At 38.1% G+C, this 24921-nt stretch overlaps 2 protein-coding genes across 7 annotated transcripts in view; one reads left to right on the top strand and one right to left on the bottom strand.

Moving 5' to 3' along the window:
- cdk5rap2 (CDK5 regulatory subunit associated protein 2) overlaps nt 1–4908 on the top strand; it is a 42921-nt gene extending 38013 nt beyond the window's left edge. For 5 of the 6 annotated variants that reach the window (XM_033646968.2, XM_033646973.2, XM_033646969.2 and 2 more), the window contains 3 exons: nt 11–57; nt 187–241; nt 4339–4908. In XM_033646968.2, the coding sequence (XP_033502859.2) occupies nt 11–57; nt 187–241; nt 4339–4484 (248 nt within the window). In that variant the 3' untranslated portion in view covers nt 4485–4908. The remainder of the gene's footprint in view (nt 1–10; nt 58–186; nt 242–4338) is intronic. The other variant, XM_033646974.2, reaches the window with a different exon arrangement.
- A 1-nt stretch (nt 4909) lies between these two features.
- On the bottom strand, nt 4910–24795 carry nup188 (nucleoporin 188). Its single transcript, XM_033646975.2, has 43 exons — nt 24696–24795; nt 23158–23212; nt 22801–22874; nt 22627–22711; nt 22435–22515; nt 22103–22147; nt 21896–21988; nt 21654–21773; nt 21304–21515; nt 20788–20902; nt 20437–20637; nt 19124–19204; nt 18936–19028; nt 18325–18444; nt 18094–18220; nt 17384–17542; nt 16849–16975; nt 16656–16743; nt 15602–15678; nt 15376–15490; nt 15114–15234; nt 14945–15011; nt 14395–14520; nt 14035–14275; nt 13710–13916; nt 13454–13623; nt 13270–13339; nt 13113–13180; nt 12828–13023; nt 11633–11710; nt 11426–11511; nt 10760–10905; nt 10496–10674; nt 10004–10204; nt 9596–9688; nt 9349–9501; nt 7646–7783; nt 7458–7532; nt 7070–7285; nt 6798–6929; nt 6639–6712; nt 6086–6215; nt 4910–5773 (listed from the first exon to the last, which is right to left on the bottom strand). The coding sequence occupies exons 1-43, from the start codon at nt 24734–24736 to the stop codon at nt 5594–5596; spliced, it is 5256 nt and encodes a 1751-aa protein (XP_033502866.2). The 5' UTR covers nt 24737–24795; the 3' UTR covers nt 4910–5593.
- Between the last annotated feature and the right edge of the window lie 126 nt (nt 24796–24921).

Genomic DNA, 24921 nt, shown 5'->3' with positions numbered 1-24921 from the left:
TCCAATCTAGTGTATCTAACCCATGGAGTGCTGAAGAAAGCCAGGGGGAATTTAGAGGTGAGTTTACCAAAAATCACATGCGGCAGTTATAAACTGTCAAACGAATGTTCTTGTCCGCAGTGGTAAATTCCTCTTCAGTGAATCATTCTTCTTTTCCTTCTCACCCTCCATGTGAAATAATGATAGACTAATTACTGCACCCTCTTTGGCCTGAAAGGCCTGTCTGGAGGACCAGACGAAGGTCAGTGTTCTTGAGGTGCAGGCTTTAAGAATGATCTGATGCATGAGACCCTGCTGATTTATCTGTTGCATGAAGCAAATACCAAAATTTTAATGGATCATGAGATTCTGAGATTTGCCATTTTATTGAGTTGACTGCAGTCATGTTATAAATCCTACCACTGTGTCTATTTTGGACAGTATATATTGCATTAGGATTTAGCTGGCTGTAACAAATCAGGGTGTATGCAGGAATCTTGAAGTTACATTAAATACATTTAAGACCTTTTTTAAGACACTAATCAGACATTTTAAGACCTCATCACCACTTTGTTCTAACCATCAGTAACACAGTGTAACTTACATTTATGATACATTGATACATACCATATTTTAGACATGGCATAAAATACGTGCATTATATATAGTCATCCGCAGTCTGTACTTATAGTAAAGCATGGCAGGAAAATATAAAAAATGTCACAGTTAAGTATTCTATTCAAAAGTCAAAATATGGTATGGCATGTAGATATTAGAAAAATGTCAAAGTATACTATGACATAACTATTTTTTTCTTAATGTCTAACATAAAATTTTAAAGAAAGCATATAGAGTATAGTATGGCATTAAAACAGCAAAAATATAATATGCCATTAAAATATTTAAACAATTTCATGAAATAGTGTGACAAACATAAAAATAGTATACTGTGGCATGAAATAAATAAAAATGTCAGTATAGTGTGACATAAAGAAGTGTCATAGTATAGTATGGCATAGAAATATTGTACGAAATGTCATAGTGTATTGTGGCATAAAAATATCATCCAAAGTGGCATAGTATAGTATGGCATGAAAATATCATATAAAGTGCCATAGTGTAGTATGGCATTAAAGTATCATAAAACATGCCATAGTATAGTATGGCATAAAAAATATCATAAAAAGTGTCATAGTACACTATGGCATAAAAATATCAGAAAAAGTGTCATAGTACACTATGGCATAAAAATATCAGAAAAAGCACCATAATATAGTATAGCATAGAAATATCAGAAAAAGTGCCAAAGTAAAGTATGACATAAAATTTCATTAAAAGGTGTCATAGAATAGTATGGCATAAAAATATCATAAAAAGTGTCATAGTATGGCATAAAAATATAAAAAGTGTCATAGTATAGTATGGCATAAAAGTATCATGAAAGTGTCATAGTATAGTATGGCATAAAAGTATCATGAAAGTGCCATAGTAAAGTATGACATACAATTTCATAAAAAGTGTCATAGTATAGTATGGCATAAAAATATCATAAAAAGTGTCATAGTATAGTATGGCATAAAAATATCATAAAAAGTGCCATAGTATAGTATGGCATAAAAATATAAAAAGTGTCATAGTATAGTATGGCATAAAAGTATCATGAAAGTGTCATAGTATAGTATGGCATAAAAGTATCATGAAAGTGCCATAGTAAAGTATGACATACAATTTCATAAAAAGTGTCATAGTATAGTATGGCATAAAAATATCATAAAAAGTGTCATAGTATAGTATGGCATAAAAATATCATAAAAAGTGCCATAGTATAGTATGGCATAAAAATATAAAAAGTGTCATAGTATAGTATGGCATAAAAATATCATAAAAAGTGTCATAGTATAATATGGCATAGAAATTTCATAAAAAGTGTCATAGTATAGTATGGTATAAAAGTATCATGAAAGTGCCATAGTAAAGTATGACATACAATTTCATAAAAAGTGTCATAGTATAGTATGGCATAAAAATATCATAAAAAGTGTCATAGTATAGTATGGCATAAAAATATCATAAAAAGTGCCATAGTATAGTATGGCATAAAAATATAAAAAGTGTCATAGTATAGTATGGCATAAAAGTATCATGAAAGTGTCATAGTATAGTATGGCATAAAAGTATCATGAAAGTGCCATAGTAAAGTATGACATACAATTTCATAAAAAGTGTCATAGTATAGTATGGCATAAAAATATCATAAAAAGTGTCATAGTATAGTATGGCATAAAAATATCATAAAAAGTGCCATAGTATAGTATGGCATAAAAATATAAAAAGTGTCATAGTATAGTATGGCATAAAAATATCATAAAAAGTGTCATAGTATAATATGGCATAGAAATTTCATAAAAAGTGTCATAGTATAGTATGGTATAAAAATATCATAAAAAGTGTCATAGTATAGTATGGCATAAAAATATCATAAAAAGTGTCATAGTATAGTATGGTATAAAAATATCATAAAAAGTGTCATAGTATAGTATGGCATAAAAATATAAAAAGTGTCATAGTATAGTATGGCATAAAAATATCATAAAAAATGTCACAGTATAGTATGGCATAAAAATATAAAAAAAAAGTGTCATAGTATAGTATGGCATAAAAATATCATGAAAAGTGTCATAGTATAGTATGGTATAAAAATATCATAAAAAGTGTCATAGTATAGTATGGCATAAAAATATCATAAAAAATGTCATAGTATAGTATGGCATAAAAATATCATAAAAAGTGCCATAGTATAGTATGGCATAAAAATATCAAAAAAAAGTGTCATAGTATAGTATGGCATAAAAATATCATAAAAAAAGTGTCATAGTATAGTATGGCATAAAAATATCATACAAAGTGTCATAGCATAGTCTGATATAGAAATTTCATAAAAAATGTCATAGTATAGTATGGCATAAAAATATCATAAAAAGTGCCATAGTATAGTATGGCATAAAAATATAAAAAGTGTCATAGTATAGTATGGCATAAAAATATCATAAAAAGTGTCATAGTATAATATGGCATAGAAATTTCATAAAAAGTGTCATAGTATAGTATGGTATAAAAATATCATAAAAAGTGTCATAGTATAGTATGGCATAAAAATATCATAAAAAGTGTCATAGTATAGTATGGTATAAAAATATCATAAAAAGTGTCATAGTATAGTATGGCATAAAAATATAAAAAGTGTCATAGTATAGTATGGCATAAAAATATCATAAAAAGTGTCATAGTATAATATGGCATAGAAATTTCATAAAAAGTGTCATAGTATAGTATGGTATAAAAATATCATAAAAAGTGTCATAGTATAGTATGGCATAAAAATATCATAAAAAGTGTCATAGTATAGTATGGCATAAAAATATCATAAAAAGTGTCATAGTATAGTATGGCATAAAAATATCATAAAAAATGTCATAGTATAGTATGGCATAAAAATATAAAAAGTGTCATAGTATAGTATGGCATAAAAATATCATAAAAAATGTCACAGTATAGTATGGCATAAAAATATTAAAAAAAAGTGTCATAGTATAGTATGGCATAAAAATATCATAAAAAGTGCCATAGTATAGTATGGCATAAAAATATCAAAAAAAAGTGTCATAGTATAGTATGGCATAAAAATATCATACAAAGTGTCATAGCATAGTCTGATATAGAAATTTCATAAAAAATGTCATAGTATGGCATAAAAATATCATAAGAAGTTATAAATAGTATGGTGTCAAAGACATTTTAATGCTTTAAGACACCCTGCTTACAAACTGTTAATTTATCATTTTGTGTTCAAGTGACTGTGGAAAAATCTGCATTTTTGATGCATGATAAGGCTTTTCTTCTTGGAGGAGGCATCTTTAAAGGAACCGTTGAGAGTTTTTGCTTTTTCACTTGCTTTTGCCCTTATAGCTGTCAATAAGTACAACCAGGAGAAACAGTTAGAACAAATAACTTAGTCTTTACAATTCGTTTTTTGTAGAAATTTAAAGAAGTATAAAGTGTTGACATATTTTAATCTTTTGATGTCCGGGCTAGCTGTTTCCCCTTACTTTCAGTTTTAATGCTAAGCTAACTGTCTCCTGGCATTAGCTTCATATTAAACAGATATGAGAGTGGTATTTCACAAAATGCTTAACTGTTCCTTTAAAACAAGATGTCAGATGCATGTGTCTGCAGGCAGTTGTAAAATGTCACTATGTATAATTTTTTTACTTTGCATGTCAAAGGCTGAAGATGTGAAGTGACTGTTCGTGCCCCCCTGTATTCACTCTGATGTTACAATACTTGTGTTTTCTGTTTCAGGAGGTCCCAGTCAATGGCCAGTAGGGGACACTACAGACCCTCAGCCCGAACAGATAAGTGTCCCTGTTTCTCGAGAGGCTGCAGACCGACACTCTGAATCCTCAGAGGATCGCAACAGTGAGACCTCTTTACACTGCAGCTACTAAACTTGCTGTTTCAATGCCCTACACTGCTTTTGATAATGTCGCTACCTAATCTTCATCAGGCCTGATCCCGGCTTTCTGTCCTGCTGTAAAACTGTCACCTTATTCTCCTGATATCAAAGCCTTTTTGTACTATACTTGCACATGACCTGCCTTTAATTTGATTTTAGGTACTGAAGTTGTAAAAGTTTCTTTCTTTTAAAAGAAATGCTTTGTAAATAGTAATTCCTGCAATTTAAATATTTTTCCTTTTATTCTTTTTATATGATGCATATAAGAACATGAAAATGTATTTTATTACTGAATTATTGTTTTTACCTTTTCATTTTTATTGGTCAGTTTATGTATAGGATGGTTCAGGTCTACCATGTGTTCAAGGAATTATGTGCAAATGCAGTAAAGAAAAGAATTTAATGATGAAACCAAACTGTGGTACAAAAGTCCCTTTATTAGCATATACATTTTTTAAGTACAAATCTTAGCTGCTTCAAAGTGTGTACATGGATGAGCACAGATAAGAAAATAGCAAAGGTTAGATCAAGATTTAGTGGAAATGAAGAGTTAGAAAAGATACAATGGCGCTTTACAGAATAAGCTTTTCTACTACATTTAGTTAATATACATGAGAGGATTATATTTAAAAAGGTCTAATTTTTTAAGTAGCACTTGAAACATGTCTGGTCTTTATGTATCATAGAAGTGACCTATAAAACTAGGCCTTGGAAAGATAAAACACAGTCAGTGACTGATGTTTAGTAGCACCAAGATCTCTGCAGACACAGATCTCTTCATTATACATGTTCGTTGTTGACAATCAGGCAGCTTCTCGTTGGCCTTTTAAAGTAAACACTTTGGTTGTGGTCGTGTCAAATTTAGTTACGACAGCAGTTTTGGCAAAATGAAATGTTGAACAGATAATGGCTCCAATCATTAGAATAACACACACACACACACACACACTCCAGGTCAAAAATGTGTGCTATTTAAACTACTGCAATACTGTATACATAAAAATGATTTTTTTTTTTTTTCTGATCATACTACTGGAGGTACAGAAACAATGTTGGCCTTGTAAAACAACAGTGAGTGTTCGTATTAGAGGAAATCTACATCTATCTTTGCACAAGTCTGACGAAAGCCTGAACGAGCTGGATGAACGGCTCCTGACCTTCATGGCTTGCCTTGGAGCCTGGTGTGGATGGTTTGGATTGGGTGGAGGGGAGGATACCGCTGGCTGGAGACGATGGAGAGCCCCTGCGGAAGTGGCGGGAAAGGCTTGAGAGAAGAGTGCTCTGGGGGGTGAAGAGAGAAAAAGAGATCATATTCACTAAGTGTACTGTACGGTTAAGGCTGGGGTTATTTTGTTTTTCTCTTATACCCTTTTTCAAACTTAGCGCATGTATACAGGATTATTAAACACAGGAAAACTAGTTAAAAACAGCAGATACACTCCTTTTCCATTGCCAGCAGACTTCGTAAACTTTGTCAATTTTATTCAATCTAATTCAATGAAATGTAATTAATTTATTGTTATGGATTCAATGCAACAAATTAAAATCATCTTCAATTGGAGACGACACTTGAAGAGACATGTGAAGACTCACCAGCTCAGAGCTGAGCTCCTGTTTGAGCCTCTGTTTGTCTCGAGGGAGGATGGAGGGATCTTTGAGACACCGAACAGCCTGAGAGATCAGCACGTAGAAACAGTTCTCCATGGTGAACATCAGCAGTGACCTGAAGAAACACAAACAAGTTCTCAATAAAAAAAATATTTCAATTCTCTAAACAAAACAATAAGTAAAATGAATACTTGGATATATCTTGTATTTGTCTGTATGAAGCTACAGCCTGTTAGCTTAGCATAAAGACTGTAAACAGAGGCAAAGAGCTAGCCTGGCTCTGTTTAAAAGTAAAATCTTTGTATGCATTAAACAAATGACATGTTTATTGGTGAGCTTAGATCTGATTTTGTTACCTTGGAACAGAGACAGGATAGCCATGTCCCCCTTTATTCCAAGCTAAGATAACTGGCAGCTATGTGTAGCTTCATATTTGGTGGACACATATCAGAATGGCATCAATCTTCTCATTTAACTCGTAGCAAAAACGCAACTAAATTTAAGAATACTTGAAGTGGTAGGACGCAGATGCACTTACTTGAGAGCTTGGATCTCCTCTGATGAGGCCAATGAGGCGATGCTTAAGGACACTGGCTCTTTCTTCTTCTCCATCTATGAACAAACAGCACCAAGACAATCAGGTATCTGCTGTATGTTGACTGTAGCTTAAATTATTCATGATTACATTGAAAGTTACCTCACTCAACATGCTCAGGGCCACGTTGATGGTGGCCAGCAGGGTCCCAAATGACGGAGCCACGTCAGGGTCAAACGCCGGAGTTGTGAAGCTGAGCACAAACAGGGTTCGATACTCTGCCAAGTCCATACTCTGATGGGAGGACAGGAACATAAATGTCAACATGTGGCATGGTTTCTTATGATGATGCTCATGGAAATGTGCTAATAATCTAGGAACAAAATACTAATTCAACTAATTGAGCACCATTACAGCAGAATAAGCAGGCTGACCTGGTCCAGGAGGATTTGGCAGCAGTCTGGAGTGAAGTGCTGCAGAGTTGCCAAGGTTTTGCTGAGGATCTTCAAAAGACTGCACTGCACAGCCAACAGGGCCTTCTGCTCGGCTTCCTCTCTCTCCCCTCCACCTGCTGCCTCTTTAGACGGGGTCTGGGGGGCCCGCTGTGTCCTGGGAAGGGGACCAGGGGGCAACGCTTCACCATTTTTGGCCTAAAAAAAAGACAAAAAACACAGCCATTATTCATATGAATAAATAAACATCATCAAAACATTTTTAGTTGACTCTTGTGGCAGTAAAGTCTTCTTGGGTGCTTCTGATCACAACTCTTGTGAGCTGTCATTATCAAATCACATGAAGGCAGACGATTCACTGGTTTCTGACCTGGAGGTAGTGATGAAGCATCTTCTTGCTGTGAAGCAGATAGGTGCAGGTCTGGCACAGATAACACAGGTTTACCTGCAGGGAGGGGACAGAAAGAAACCTAGTGACTAACTGAATACTGAAGTGTCACTGCACCAGTGGAGCCGCAGTGTTATCTCTGCTGATGTGGAGCTTTCCTCTGGACTTGCCTGAACGTCTCTGAGCAGTTTGGGCAGGTGAAACTGCCACTCTTTACAGAAGCTTGATAGCTGCAGCAAGAAACCAACCGTGTGATCCGCCTCGTCCAAACACGCCAGGCTCTGCACTGTTCGCACTGCATTCAGACACTGAGCGGGACAGAAAAGGTAAACATAAAGATTAGTTACACTATAGTCTGAGTGGGTGGAAGTTCGCTGCATAGATCAGCCTCTCATTGGGCGGAACGAGCCACCCGCTGAAGTCCCGCCCTACCACCTCCGGTAGCAGTTTTCAACACGTCCTTTACTAACTTTTGCGGTGTTTGATCTTGCAGGGATATAGCCATTTTTCTGCCATGGTTCGCGTCCTGTAGGCGATATTTTTGTGGGCGTGTTACACCAAAACCTGTTTCCCCCCGGCAATATTTTTGCAAGCGCACCGTTGCTGTGGCACTGCCAAGAACGATTGTGATTGGTTGAAAGAAATAAAAAAAGCCGGGGTGTTTTTTTTCTCCAATCTTAAAGTGAGAGTCGGCGCAGCCAGACCTTTCTTTTCTTGAGAAAGGTCTGGTGAGCGAGACTAGTTATACTATAGATCCTAATGTGCTTTTTCTTTTAACATACTGCAGATGGAACTTATAGCAAGTTAATTTCTGTAAATATGATGGCAAATGCATTTTTAAAATCTTGATTGTCTTGATCTGTCTCCTTACATCAAATGCAAAAGAATAAAGTGTAGAAGAAAAACACAGATTCCAGTTTCTAAAATGTAATCTCTAAAAACAGATGTGTATGCAGAACATGAAGGCGATGGGGCAAGATTTTGATATTGAAAGTGGTCTGGTGTCCGTTTGTAGTAGTATTGAACAATCATGTTTGAACAGTCTGTGTGGAGAGGCAGATTTGACTGGCTGAAATGCAATTCAGTCTGATGACAATTTAGCTTTTTATTTGCTTTTTAACATGTATTTATTTACATTCATATACAGATATCAGTTTATTGAGATAAGCCTAAATGAGCGGCACACAGAGGAGGAAGTCTTAGCCCTGATATCTGCTGGCTGCACTGGATCAGCCTAAAATATTGGCCCTCGCCCCCAGAGGCTTTACTGTCATCAGATGACAGCCTATGGGTTTCCTTCATCTTTTATAGTAGTAAACTGAATAACATTGTGTATTTGGACTGCTTGGACAAAACTGGCTGAATAACTTCTATATGGGATCTAGGGAATAAATGGCCCCGACACACCAAGACAACGGCTGGCCATTTGTCAACGTCAGGCCATTGGTGAGCAGCCACCCTAATTTTGGCAGTGTGTCCCGCACAATTGGCAGCAATTAGCCCTTGTTGGCTTTTTCTTTTTTTTAATGCAGATTCAGCGTTGCACCTGGTGGAGCCCATCAGTGAATGAAATAACTCTGATTGGCAGTTCAACTCAGTGCACAAGGGAGTATGGTAAACATTCTTTGTTGTTTCAACATCAGGTAGTGATGTTAATGTGCTAACTGGCTAACTAGAATCTTGAATCTGTCCTGTCGGTCTTCTGATTTCTGTTTTTGAATGACAAATACAGATTACCACCACCTGCTGATATGGAGAGTTGTTTTGTCTCACGCAGGCGCAGAACATCTGTGCTGGTTGGTCGTTGGCTGTAGTCTTTGCGATGTGTTTAGAACGCTTTACCACAATAATAAAACTTTCACTACAGTCATACCTGTAATATGCGTTCTTGATGTACTCCGACAAAGTCCAGGGCTTCATTGATGAAGTTGTAACGCAGAGTCTTGAGCAGACTCTCCATTAAAGACATGCAGAGGCGGTACACCCCCGGCCAGCAGGCGGAGTCCTGGGACTTCCGGGAGAAACTCTGCTCAGAGACATGGACACACTATGTTATTGTATCATGTTCATGCAGTGCTATGTTTCTGTATAGGGACTGAAATCATTTCATTTTTTTTCACCTGTGATGCTCCATTTGAAGACACCTCGTAGACACTCAGAAGAGGGAGGCAGATAGTCTGGATGACTCCTGCTCCGGCTACAGCTGCTGCCCCCTGGAGGAAAAATGAAGACACCCTCAACATTTTCTTTTTTTTTTGGTAAACATCACAGGCATCTGTGCAAAAGACTGCAGTAATCAGTAAGTTGGTTTTTCATGTATACAGGGAATGTAAACACAATTTCTCTTTGCTGATCGTACATGATCATAACCGGGATAAGCCTCATTAACAGATGGTTCATGTACATCTATGTTCCCTCATTTAGGGATGGAATGACACACTACTTGTTTTGGCCTTTTCACAGCATTTACTGGCAAGAAGAAAAAATATAGAATATCCTCTAAATTTAATAGAAAAAGTGTTGTTTACCTGAGGAGTGCGGGCCAGTGTGAGCAGCAGGTGAAGTGCTGCCTCAGTGAAGTAGAGGTTGTGTTTGGATCGCAGGCTGAGCTCAACAGCACTGAGCACCGAGGGGAGGACCGGAACCCTCCTCATCACTGAGACCCAGTGCTCGCCATCCTCATCAGTGCGACACAGCTCCTTCGCCAAGTGCAGTGCTAGCACACACACCTGAAAAATGGCATGAAATTAACATATGTAATATCAAACTATAATTATCTTACCTTATAGCACCTTTAATAAATATTCTTATAATAAGTTTTTCTCCTGCCACAAAGTTGTGCCTCACTGTTGAATAACCTAGGAAACACTTGACATCTAGCCAAATGTTGAGTGATTTACTTTGATGAGACTGACTTTTGGACTCCTTTGGAAGGAGAAGTGTGGAACAAAAATAGGTGTTTTAAGTGTGAAAAGCATCTAAAAACAAGATTTCTGTCCACCATTCCTGCCTCAGCTCACCCCATCTCTCTGGTCCTTCTGTGGGCCGCGGAAAGAGTCTGTCTCCATGCTGTCCTCGTCCTCCGCAATGTCTCCCATCTGGCTCATGTGACGAGTGTTGTCAATGAGTGCCAGGGCCTCATCTTTTACCGTCTCACACACAGACAGCAACAGCTGGGGCAGCTGGGAAATATCTCCACCTAGTTGACAAAAAAAAGACTGAACTACAGACCGCTGCCACATTACATTCAAACTCAGACAACAGAAGGCTTGTGAGCTTCTTACCGTTAAGTCCCTGAATCTGCAGTACAGAAATGAGTGCAGAGAGGATTTTGGCTTTAGTTCTCTCCATCATCTGCTGGTCAGCTTGCAGGACGCTCTCCAGGATGAGGGAGAGGGGCGACAGGATGTCAGGAGCTGTTGCCACCACACTGGAGACAGGAAGAGAGCAGCAACAGACTTAATAAAACAAGTAAGAGTTAAAGGGACAGTTCACCCCCAAATCAAAAATACATATTCTCCCTCCCACCTGTAGTGCTATTTATCAACCTAGATGGTTTTGGTCTGAGCTGCCAAGTGTTGGAGATATCAGCTGCAGAGATGTCTACTCATGGACTACAGGCTCGTGTTCGTTACAGCGCGGGATGTAAACAATAACAGCGTCCTCCTCAGCTGAGCTGTAATGTTAGCTAGCTCAGCAGTGCTAGGTAAACTAGCAGTCAATGCACGCTTCCTTCTACACAGTGATACAGTTGGCAGTTGTAGTTGAAAGATTTAGTAGAAAGATTGTTGACACTTGGCAATGCACACCAAAACAATCTAGAATGATATATAGCACTAGTGGTAAGAGGAAAATTTGTCCCTTTAAGATATGTCAAATATGCACTATTGACTATGGCATTTAGGAAAAGCGGTAAGCTCTCCCTGTCTGCCAAATGCCTGAATACACACCTTTTCCACTGTTTGAGGAGGACAAGTAGCAGAGTGGCCATCATGGATCCAAGACGAAGACAAGGCACCGACATAGGTGTAGTCAGCTGAAAGAGACAGAAAGAGTTATAAGGTAAACTGATAAAGGGAAGAGAAATGCAAAAGAAGTCAAAGAAGAAATGGGAAGACTTCAATTGCAGGAAAACATGTTACACCATTATGACTTACAGCAGCTTTGGTCCCATCCAGAACGTCCATGAAAAGCTTCAGTTTGGTCGAGTCCTCTGTTACCTGCATCACATCGGACTGGAAAAATAAAAAATACCAAACAACAGTGAATCCATCTGCAGTGGAGGTTTTGAGCGAAAACACTTGTCATTTTCTCAGGCCAATTAAAAACGCAGGGCAATTACACAAATCAATCAACTATAAATAAACAAAGGAATAGTTTGACTTTTTGATTATATGATTAGTCATTTTCTTGCCAGGAGTTACCTGAGAAGACTGATACCACCCTGATATCTCCTCATTAAATACGAGGTTTAATTCATACAAACGGCAACGTGTATTAACGACATGATGTGATTTTCAGGTGCCAGAAGGAGTGATTTCTTTCTCCTGCCTGGACGCCAACAGTCGTTTTATCACTTAGTTATCTGTATGTATAGAAAAGGATACTCTGAAAATCATGGGAGAGGGGTGCCACAATATGTAACCAAGGGCTGACACACTAACTAAATTGTCTGTAGCTAGCTAAAAACATTAGACTTCAGCAAGTCAAAAGATAATTTTAGCACAAATGTCTACCAAAGAGGAAAAGTTACATGACAAATTCACTAATGTTAGTCTGTTTCAGTGTTCTCTTGTCCTTGGCTTGTTTATATTGGTGAAATAATCCCACTGAAGTGAAATACTTTGATGTTTACGACTATTTGAATCACCTGCTAAGATCATCATTTAAGCTAACCAGGCTTAGCATAGCTTAGTTAGCTTCAACTTCCACAGTTTATCTGGTCAAATTAGTAACTGTAAAACACTGTATGCATGTGAAAGTGAGAGCGCCGCTATTTTAAGAAACAGAGTGCTTTATTTAGTTTAGTTTCACTTTCACTGCTCTTGCCTTTCTGCAGAGTATGCTCTGCGAATTGACGGTCTCGCTCCAAAAATAGAAATTCAATGTGTGACGGCAAATGACCGATATCATGGCGGGTCACCACGAATAAATGCATGTGTAGGAAACCCTGAATAATGCTGTGTCTTTATCAAACAAACAACATTCAACATATAATTTTAACACTTTTGATTTCCGAGATGCTCAAAGAGCTTGTCATTAGAATTAGTTCTGATCAGGCATATCTTTGCCGCACACCTAAACATCAACACCTAAAGCATTATAACTGTGATTGTGTTTGCTGTAACATACATGAGTGGTGGAAAGAATCAGCAGCATCCGCCAGGCAGAGATCAACATCTGGGTCTCAGGGAAGGAACAGATGCCTTCCTCCTCCATGTCTGCGACGTGGCACACCAGAGACTTAACATACTGGGACCAGTACTCATATCGCCGAGCGTTGGAAAACTTCTGAAGCCCATCCTTCAGAGACTGCTCTAAGGAACCACTGCAACACAGACACAATTAAAATCAATTGCAAGAGATTTAAGTTATCACGTGTAAATAACAGGACAAATAAGGGAACACTGAAATTACCTGACAACATAGTAGATCTCCAGGCCTATAATTTTCATGACAAAGGCACACGTCTCCAGAACGCAGGGCTGAGGGTAAAATATAATACTTGAGTAAACATATGTGACATCCAATTACTCATGCAATCATTACAGCAGTGTAAAGAAGAGCAACAAACCTCTGTGGTATCTGAAGGTGGAGTGAGGGTTCCAAAAAGAGGCGTTGTCAAATTTTCCCAAAACCTCTCTCTGTGTAAAGAAGCAGAGATAAATTCATCAAACTCCATTATTCAGTCTTTTAAAACATCCAGTTGCACATATTATTCCTGGTCAGAGTAATTCTGTCTGAGATAATGTGCTTACTTTGTGCGTAGGACAGAAATGGCACTATCTCTGCGATCCTGCCAGAGGGCAAGGAGAAAGGCCAGGGCCGCTCGGTGGAGCAGCGGGGGACACCAATATTTCCCCTGCTGTTTGGAGTCGATCAGGTCCAACACCACATGAAGACAGCTCCACTCACCAAGCAGAAACTCCTACAGGTAAAAAAAAAAGAAGATTTTTAGAATCAAGAAACAGATGCACATCTTTTTATTATTACACATATCCCTGCCGTTCAAACCTTTGATCCCTCCTTTCCATCTTTGACTTCCAGGTTGAGGAACAGCTCAATGAGGCCAGGCTGGGTTTCCACAGCAACAGTGAGGAACTCAAGGATCATGACCTTGATCCTCATGTCTTCTGTCTTGCTTTGCAGTCGAGTGAGGAACGCATCCCGGATGGCCGCTGCATCGTTGCCAAGGCAAGCGTAGACTGACATGGGAGCCACCTACAGACAAAATTAAGTTAAACATTATGAATATTTGCTGTTGTACAAAAAAAAAAAAATCAACATCACCAAACCCATCATGTACAACAAATACTGTACGTGTATTGAAAGTCCTTACTGTGGCGAGCCTTTTGAGCAGCTGGATTGCGAGGCGAGGCAGTGCTGGGTCATGTTTGTGGTAAATATACTTGGCCAAGACAACTATGAGGTTGTTGCCATGGCCACCATGTTGAGTCAGGGCTTGCTCCAGAGGGGACACAACGTCAGACGGCGGCTTCAGACGGATGACATTGTTGGTGACAGAGAAAGCCAGTTTGACTGTCTGGATCAGGATCTGACCAGGACCCTCAGAGCCACAGCTGCTCAGCATCAGAGAAAAAGAAGAAAGTATGACAATTGAACATCAAAAATATGGAAGGTTTTGAGATAACTATATGAAAATATAAAATAAAGTAGACATGAACACTCGTCTGTTAACCTGCTGGGCTGTGCAGCGAGGACCACATCAATGGTGTCTACTCCAACTCCCATGATATTGACGACTGCCTGTCCAGCCTCAGTGTTTGCCAGGCTGTAGATGCACAGAGACTGCAGAGTGGGAGTGCTGCAGCGAAGAAGAGAGTAATAAGTTAACAACCAAATGTCTGGCAATAAATTAATCAAGGCAGCAACCAACAATCAATTTCATAATTGATTACTCATTTGGTCAATAAAATATCAGAAAATAGTGGAAACACTTGACACATTCAGATGTCCTCCTTTGTTCAACAGTCAAAAAGCTAAAAATACTGTTTTCAATTTACTATCAAATATGTATACATGTGTTTTTTTAAGCAGCAAATTCTCACATTTGAGAAGCTCAAACCAGAAAAAAATGTTTTAATTTTTGTTTGGAAAAAAGACTAAGACAATGAACTGATGCAGATTAATTGTTACTGGTTACTGTTTGTAGACATACTGTTGTAGAGAAAAATGTGCAGGTGACACAGTTTAGACACTTGAACTCCAACAGACTTATCCTTCCTTACCTGCCCTGGTCCTCTCCCTCTGGGCTCAGATTGAGTATGGCGTGGATCAGCTCCAAAATGAGACAGCCTGCAGCAACACAGAGCCAGTGTTAATTTAGATTTACTCTCATTCTCCAGTCTGGACTGAAAGAAATCCGCCACAACTATCATTTCAGACATGATGCCTTACCTATCCTCTCTCTGACGCCATAGGTGTTATAACGCCACTTATGGTATGTGGGCAGCATCTCCTTCAACACCAGCAGCACACAGGGGATCAGGCCTTTGTTCTGAGTGCTGCCAAGCTGACCCTGAAATTAACCAACAGGAAGAGAAGATTGGAGATAGGATGTACAGTATAGTAGCTGGACACCACACTTACTGCACTGTTCAGCAAGTGCCACACAATACTGGCCATCAAACAGTTGTGTACAATTTATTTAAACTGTTACCTTGACCAGGGTTGTAACCAGACGAAGGAAGGCGATGGTCACAGCATACTCCCCTCTGGGCTGCTCAATCTGGACCAGCAGGTTGCCGTAGTTACCTGCCTTCATCCCTTCAGCACTATAAAAAGTTTTGTCCAATACTTTTTAATTGTCTTCAAAGAAAAAAGTCTGATATTTACCAGGCAAGTTAAACATTAATCAGAAGCACAGTGTGAGCTTTTTACTTTACCTTACACACTGAGACATGCTGGTCAAAGGGTTGGAGGCAAAGGGGAGGAAACCTGTGTGGTGCAAACTGGACCACACCTGAAGATAAAAAACAAAAACAAAAGAGAGATGCGCTGTGTGAGGAGGATTCAAGAACAATGAACTTTATGAATTAATGTTTTCATACTTTTCTCTTTAAATATGTTTTTGCATAAAACAATAAGAGGAAAATAAGAAAATTTATGAAACTGTCAATTTATGAAACGTGCGCTGACAGCAGTCAGATAGTCTTTTCTTACCCTCCTGAGTATGTTGGTTAATTGCATGCTATCGGAAAGTGGATGTGTGGCCATGCAATGTGCAATTAGCAATCTGACATTTGACAGGTAACATTAAACTCAGACAAAAGAAAATAATAGTGTGTCAGTTTCTGGGGGGAGTGTAAGGGCGGGCATGTGTTTGTGCAGGTGTGAGAGACAGAGCATGTGGGTTTAGTCTAATTTTTTCATTTACGCCAGACCTAATCGTCAAACAGTCTAAACATTTCAAATTATTACAGGGAAACTTCAACCATTTTCAAAATTCATACATTATTCTTTTGATTGATTAAATATTCACAGGACATAGAAATAACATATGTATATAACTATCTGTGTAACTATAAATTACATATTTATATATGCAATATATATAATATAGTATATAAGCAATTCTTAATTAAGGTAATATTCCCCTTAAAATGAAAAAATAATTGTAGGAAATGTTTTATTCTGTGTTTTCATCGCGTAAATTTTTTTTTAAAAATCAACATTATTAATATTTCACAGCACAAAATGCAATTTGGCTTTTGTGCATATTGGCTTACCTGTGATCGAGGGCACCCTTAAAATTTCATCTTGCCTAATAACATGCAAGAAGTACGCAAGTACTGATAAGTGCCACAAAAATTCTTAAATGGTTTGCACGCACAATTTAATACCAAATCTGTGCGTACACACATTTCATGCATGAGGCCCAGTGACTTTAAATCCTTGATTTTTCCTCCTGTTCACACTGAAAGTACCCAGCAAACTCACCTTGCCTGGCATCCTTGCAGCCAGTACGGAGAGGCAGTTCACACAGGAAGCGATCACGTCCACTGGAGGGTTGATAACTGACGTTAACCTAACAGACGGTAAACAGACAAATGGAAAGAGAAATTAATTCTATACTATAAAATAATTAACCCACTTTAAGAGTTTAATAGGTGTGTCTGTAAGGTTACTTTACCTCTGCAGCAACATGTAGATGCGTGAAGTGAGAGGCAACAGACAATCCGACACAGTCCAGTCTGTGCTTATGATCTTATGGACCAGATCCAGGATGGGCTTCACACGTGCACAGTGAGCTATTACATCTAGCAAAAGAAAAGACATTGGTAAATTAAGTATGCTGAAATAAAGAGAGGAAGTTTAAAAAAGTGCCAAATGACGTAAACCAAAAAACTAAACATTTGCTGGATACAGTAAACATTTCTTTTTCTTTATTATAAAGTGAATAGTTTATGGTCTTTTTGGCTGTTGATTAATATAAAGACAGTTTGATGATCCTACTTTGGACTATGATGATAAGTTGTGATGATCATTGGGTATTATTTCAGTCAAAACACAACTGATAGTGTCAATTAGTTGCATTCCTACAGTATTGAGACACATTATTGGTTGTGGTCTTTTTGTGAGATTTAACAACAAAAATATAAATTGTGTCAGTCTCATTCTTTAAAATATAACAATCTGGTTGTTGATATGAAAGAAAAGTTATGTACCTGCAGTTGAAACAACATGGAGCAGCATCTCCACCTCACAGGTGAAGAGAGTCCAGGAGCTATAGGAGTGGTCCCAGCGAACCACATAGCCCTGCTCACCTGCGATCATCACCTGGCCCAGCACTCCCTGTGGCATCCACAGATTAGTCTGCCCTGTGCCTGATGGTTGAGATGACATGTTTCAGTGAAGGCATGTTACACACCAGAAACAAGAAAAAGAAAAAAATCTTTTATATTGAATTCCTATATTCTATTTTCATGGCCTAGAAAAGTTGTGTTAATGTTTGTGAACATGAGCTACTCTTTTAAAACCAGAAACCAGAGAAGTCAGTCTCAAACTTGTGATGTCATCAAGTACAATGTCTGGAGCTGCTCCATAGATGATGAATGGGAGACTGATTTTGTGGTACCACAGAATTTTTGTTTTCTTTTTTATACCCAAATGAGCTTTATTCTTTAGTAGTGTTATCTCTTCTGTAACAGAAAATATACCCATATGCTCTCAGTATCATCTATAACATATTTTCCAATTCATTAACTACAGAGCAGCTCCAGACTGTATATCCTATGACATCAAAACAATTGAGTTTTAGCACTCTAGTTTTTGAATTGTTCATTTTTAAGTTGTTTTTTTTTTTCCAAGTTTCCCTTCAAGTTTCCCTTTATATCACACTGTGTTCAAATGTAACAACCAGAATAAAGAGACTAACCAAGAGGGTAAAGGAGTTTAGGTGTTTGTCTCCTCCACAGTGTCTCATCATCCTTGGAAATTATGTCATTGGGCTTATGTTTGTAAACTTGAGTGTAGAAGGACATCTTATCCAAAAAGTTGTACACCTGTCCCAGAGAGAAAAAAAAAGAATAAAAAAAACATTCTTCAATCATTTACGGAAAAGTTGAATATGTGTATATATATATATCTATGTATGTGTGAAATTTACCTTTTTCACAGTTGACTTGTTTGACAGAAGTGCAGTTAGAAGCTGCAACAGTGGTCCGATCTTATGGGGGAACATCCCGACTGCACTGTCCAGGATCATTCCCAATCCCATGTTCGGCTTCTGGAGATTTTTATTTGGGAAACAGGACACGTGATCAACAGTTGACATTATTTGTTTTGCAAGGATGCTCCGATCTGATAGTGATATTGTATAATCAGGCCGATACTGACTGACATAGCTGGATGGGATATTAGTGACAATGGGGCGGATCTTTTCAATTAAGTTCTTTGTTTATGTCTGATTACACATACTACATGAACTACGTCATGCCCCAGCAGCGTGCCAGCAAGCCACATAGCTGAGAGAGCTAAGGTTTTTTAAATTTATATCTATGTATTCATGTCAATGTCAATGCTTAAGTCAAGCCTGACGTTGCCTTACAAATTAACGGATGATCACAGTCACTTCCTTTTCGTGAGCCATACAGCTAATTTGACGTTGACATTTGACGTAACCCAAAGCCCAGGTATCGGTATCAGGTCTGAAAAAGTGGAATTGGTGCATCTCTAGTTTTTATCCAATTTTATGTCGACAAAATCTTCTTGTCTCACCATTTCCCAAAAGACTTCAGCCAGACTGGGAGCAGAGAGGACCTCACAAGCAGCGTCAATCAGGTGAGAGCACTGTGTCGCCACACCGCCAGTCTGTTAGATGCATTATGATAAGACAAGTTACAGATCCAGGTCACAAATATGAATGTGAGTAAGTAACGTTCAACATGTAAAACCTGGATGTATACCTGTAGACTTTCCTCTTCAAAAGAAGTGATCACAAATGAGAGGAGACCGTAGACACACATCTTTGCTGTGCTTGCCGTGCACTGGAGAGAAAAAGAGATCAAGGTCGACAGATAAATTTAGTGTAGTATAACAGAACACATACAAATCTGAGAACAGACATTGGTATCTACTGGTATGTGTACATTTTTGCTGCACAAAATGTGACAGTTTTTTAAAGACACTTATTTTCAGTTGTTAATTTTGGCATTTTCAGCATTCCCACAAACATCGTTTAGCAAAGCTGTTGTGTTTTAGAGTACATGTATATTTTCTCAGTGCATTGTCTTCACTTCAATGTCTTGCTGTACTGCAGCTATAAACAACAGCTTGAGGGGTATGGTTATAAAACCACAAGTCTGATTTAGCTCAGTTTCTAACTAATCAGCATGTTTCTGTACAGCCAGATGGTTTTCATTCTAGCTATCTCATTAGAGGCTAATTTAGGTCTGAGGCCCCATGTGACTGCATTTAAGTAGCTGGTGGAGAAAAACCAAAAGCCTTCTCTGAACCCTTTCAGTAGCTGTGAAAAGTAGAGATGTTGCAATGTAATCTTAAAGATCAGTATCAGGGGCAATCAAGGCATTTTTTAACTGATCGAGATCAGCTATACTGAGCCCAATCCAATCCTTTGTTCTACGTCAGCAGTCACGCAAAGTTTTCATGCACAGCAGCTAGGGCAGCCATCGTCAGCTCTCCAGCTCTCCATTGTCCATCTCTTCTCCACCACACTTCCGTGTGTGTAAGAACAGGGGCTGAGCCACAGCCGCCATGAAACACCACACCCCATAAACAACAGCAAAACGCAGAAAGAGATTGTTTATTTATGTATTCTATCAAAGTTATAAGCACTGGTTTAATTCCAATTCAGGGAGAGTCTCTTGCATTTTGCTGTCATCTGTGGTGCTTAATGTTTCCCCACAAACACTCACAATGCAACTAAAAGTGCAACAAAATCCCAGTGAGCAGAATAGGATAAGAGTAATAAGAGTAATTTATTAATGTAATTAATACGATTTTAATTACTATAAACTTTAAAGTAGCTACTTGATGTCTGCACTGTGCAGCTGTATAATCTGGGAAAATAGACGTATCGGGTTGGGACTCAATATCAGCAGATATTGAATGCTTCGGATCTAGATCAGAACTTGATCATCCCAAGTGAGAGAGAGTAATCATTAAAGAGAGACCAGTTTCTTCAATTAAAAGTTATAGATGTTTTTCTACCTTTATACGAACTTTAATCTGACCCAAGTGTGTATTTATGTTTTCTTACATTATTCCCTGAGACTCCAAGGCCTTTCAGCATGGTTGATATGTACTTGAACACCTCCAGCTGCAGGGCAGTGTTGCCTATCCTCCTGATCACAGGGCTGGACTCATCTGGTCGTAGAGTGTGTCTCAGCAGGACCCAGGCCAGCAACACTGGCCCGTGATGAGGGATGTCACCAAATGTCAGTAGCAGCTGATCCATCTCCTGGAAGAAAACAGAGGAAATATTGAAGTTCAGATGTCTGTGTAGTTTGTTCTACATGCAAAGTTCACACACTGCATGGTGGAGTATGATTGCTCTGTGTTTACATGACAGAATATCTATGTCTGCTGCATTTAGAGATTCAGGTCAAACCTTTATGATTTCAGGAGCACTAGCGAATTGATGTTGCTCTGTACAGTCCTCCAGGGCACACTTGTGCAGGAAGTCTATGTCCATTCCCTCAACCAGAATAAGAGAGCTCAAATATCTGCAGGCAAAAAAACATACAAGACATGAAAGACTATACAGGGAATAAATAGTTAAATGGTTAAATGTTGTACTAGATATATTGGTGGTGATGCCATCACACCAAGTATGCAGACAAGTTTCATTTCCAATTGTGATTGTCCTATCCAGTAAATATCTTGGTCACAATTCTTTAGGAACAAATTTAAGGAATCTCTACAAAGAACATTGGCTTATGTTATATGTTCTTAGATAAAACACAAAATTAAAAATCTAATCATAGTAGCTGACACAGTACTTTCCCTCTGTTTAATTACTGGTACACTGCAGCACGTTTTTAGTTTCACATACCACAAAACGGCATTTACACTGTCCAGCTCACTTTAGACATGAGTTTCACAAACACTATTGAGGTGCTCTTACCCGATGCGGTCAACCAGTGCGTCCATGCTCTTGTCTACTAGGTGTCTGTTGGTCTGCCGCAAACCAAAGCCTTGTTCTTTGAACATCTTGGTGAAGCTCAGCAGGTCAGACGGGCTCATCTCAAAGTAGGCGTAATACAGAAAGATGATCTCAAGCAGCAGAGACTGTTCTCTCAGACACTGCAGGAACCACAGTGACACCTGCCTCTCCGTCTTAATGTAAAAGAAAGAAAACTATGTTACATGCTTTGACTGACCACCATCAGTTATGGTCTTCGAGTCAAACAGAAAAAAAATGTACATAATATGCGATAATTATGTATGAACTAAACATATGAACCAAATTATCACCATGAGGTTTCCGTGAGTTTCCCATGTTGGTGCTTCTGCTTTGAAGAGGTTCTCAAACTGTGACTGGTACTTGCTCACCAGGTCCTTCTCCAATTTATTTACACAGTTAGCATACTCAGTCTGGATGAAAACAAACACACCCCGAGTTATTTTACAGAAGCAACAAGACATAAACATAAGTGAGGAATGCACGTACAAAGCTGTGTACTCCAATTATATGACCAAATCCAGCTGCTTCTTACCCTGTAGGGATGTCGCTCATCTTGAAAGTATGTCAGCAAAAGCAGGACACATCTGAGCAGACACATGCGTTCCTCATAGTAATAGTCAGCTACCTGTGAATACACACACAGCCATACTTTCATATGTAGTCCAATAAGTATGACTACCAAATTGTCTTAAGTGTAACAATACAGCAAGTGTAAACAGTTGCAGATCTCCAAACTGACCTTCAGCAGCAGTGCCTGGCTTTGTCGCTCATCCTTGAGAACAACCTGTACGGAAGACTCTGTTAGCCAACATCTGAAAATCTTTCATAGTATCTTCTTGCAATCTTTTTTTTTTTACTCCTTATGGTGACTTTAATTCATTGCATCAGTGACTGCAGTATTTAATCCCACATACAAAACACAGTGTCACTGAAAACATCACAACTTGGTGATACTTTTTCCATTAACATATTTCTGTAAAAACTGCATATTTTTTGTATGTTGCGCAATTACGGTAAGATTTCAGACACAACTAAACCAAAAAAAAAAAAAATCTAGGTGGGAACAGACACCTTTAACGAATCCCGGGTTCCTCTGTAGTCCTCCTGTAGGTAGCACTGTAAAAGCTGCACACTCTGTTGCTCATCAAGACCCTGAAACATTATCAAAGCATTAAATCAATATGATGTCATCATGAAATGCACCACCAAATAAAGACAGTGAATCACATCTTTTAAAAACAAGTAGACATTTTTAACTCTTACCAATATTTTGCTGATCCTGAGACCAAAATCCTTCAACGGCTGTGCAACATCTTTGTTTTCCTTCACTTTCCCAGCAGAGGATGAGCTAAAGAAAGTGATGCTGACAATTACCTTTCTGCTGTTAGGAACAGGAGTACAGGATTGAAAATTGAGATCAAAATAACTGTGACATACCTGGGTGGCTTATAGTAACTGAGTCCTTGATGCAGTCTGTCCCAGTGTCTGTCGAGCTCTGCCTCTATCTGAGCCTGTGCCAGTCAAGAAAATTCATAATGAGAAGACTATCTCAGAAACAATATGCTGTGGATAGACAATATATATTTTTTCTTTATAAGTATGATAAAGTAACTGACTAATATTAATATTTCTGTGATATGTACATACAAACACTTAAAAAAAAAAATTCCAGTAGTACTGATGAGACCATTTAACACCCTAAAGACAAGCCTATCATAAACTCTGATTCAACCTCTACGCTATTATGGTAGCTGGACACTCTTGCATATAAGGACATGTGACAGAAAGACATACCGGCTCTCGTAATGCAGATCTTCCCAGCAATATGGTCCATAATTCTCGACAGCTCCTAAGAGAATAACAGGTATATTTTAACAGAGAGATAATTGATATTAATGTATATCACAGAGGAGAGTAACTATCACCTCAGCTGCATGTAGAAACACATTTTGAGCTAATAGGCAGATAAGAGGTGGGCATTATGACGATATACACTGATATTTATGTGTGAACTGTCAGACATTTTAATATACTTATACACTGCAGAAGCTATTGGGGTGGGAAAAAAATAGATACATCACCTTATCACTGTATTTTGTGTGGCAATATTGTATTAATACACTGATACCAAGTATTTTTTTTAATTCATTAATTATTAATATTGCAAAAACAAATAAATCTTTTGGTAGTGTACTAGAATAATAAATCAAATGCTTGGTCAGCCCACTAGATATATTTTGCTGCAATAAAAATGACTTAAGTGACAGACTTTATCTTATTAGATAAAACAGATGATGACAATTTTTTACTTTTACATAATGTACTGCTGAAAAAATCTAGAAAATGTATGTTATTGCAATACTCAGTATATCGCAAAATGTTTAAAATAGCAACAATATTGTGTGGTGACTTGAGTACTGCCATGGTATCAAGGGGGCCACTGGTGATTTCCACCCCTAGAAGCTATTCTTTTTACATCGCTGGTAAAATAATTTGCTCTGTCAGGCATTCAGTTGGCTAAGGCAAAAAGAAACATGTATGTCTTGTAATTCTATCATTAAAAAGTTGCTCAGCTTTGTATGCACCAGCTGTGAAACTGTTAATGTAGATATTAAAATGATAGAGCGTTGATGCAGTTTCCACTACATCTTCAAAGCCGATAGAAAAATGTTATGAATACATAGATGCATGCGTTAAAGCCCAAAATAAGACTGACTGAGTCATTTGTGTTGCTGTAACGTTACGCTTCATATCTGACAGACTGTGAAGCTCAAGGATGCATTTAAAATACCCTACCACTTTAATGTATACATTGGCAATTCATATGAACTGACAGGAAAATATACTTTATTTGGCTCATATGTCCATCTTCAAATTGAGCAAATGCGAAGAGATAGGTTTTCTATTCAGATAAACTAAACTAACGTATTGTCCTCTCCATGCCCAAACACTAGCGTTAGCCTCTTCTTCGTCACAACTAACCATGGTCGATTATTTGAGCTACTTGTGTTGTACTTTATTTAGAAAAACAAGCGCCTGCTCTCCGACTTGTTCAATGACCAGATTTAAGTTTACAAGTCACTTCATAGACATGCTGTTGTTGACATGCGGCTGACACACACCGCCATTCAAATGTTCGACTGTTAGCACTTGCTAAGCTAAGTTAGCGTGGTGCTAACAGCTCAACAGACACACTGTTCAAATATAAATGTTGCTGCGGATAGAGCGTTACAAAGAGACGCGTCGTGTAGACATGTTAACCTGTTGGTAAATACTTTTAAAACTATTCAAACAACGCAGACCTCAGCTAAAGTTTGATGCTATCAGCCTACCTGACGCTCAACTCCGATTCCGCCATCTTCGTTTCTGCCATGGGATTGGTTGTTGTGCTGGGTCGTCATCGTTGTCGTAAGCGTCTTCTTCTTCGCTGGTGTTTGTTACTGTCACATTACTGCCATCTTCTGGGCTGTGTCAGGAATCACTCAAATAGGAGCAGTGTACAAAATTTAGGCACTTCACTTTATTTGATAATTTTTTTTATTACTTCTTTTTTTATGA

The sequence above is a fragment of the Epinephelus lanceolatus genome, chromosome 19 (genome assembly GCF_041903045.1).
Source record: "Epinephelus lanceolatus isolate andai-2023 chromosome 19, ASM4190304v1, whole genome shotgun sequence".
Taxonomy (NCBI): Eukaryota; Metazoa; Chordata; class Actinopteri; order Perciformes; family Serranidae; genus Epinephelus; species Epinephelus lanceolatus.
This window is presented reverse-complemented; position numbering and strand designations above follow the sequence as displayed.

Excerpts from the sequence above, each read along its gene's own strand:
- nup188 (XM_033646975.2), bottom strand. The coding sequence starts at position 24,736 with ATGGCAGAAACGAAGATGGCGGAATCGGAGTTGAGCGTCAG. Across the intron at positions 23,213-24,695 it reads GAATCGGAGTTGAGCGTCAG|GAGCTGTCGAGAATTATGGA; the intron begins GTAGGCTGATAG and ends TTATTCTCTTAG. Across the intron at positions 9,502-9,595 it reads CTTCAAATGGAGCATCACAG|AGTTTCTCCCGGAAGTCCCA; the intron begins GTGAAAAAAAAT and ends GTCTCTGAGCAG.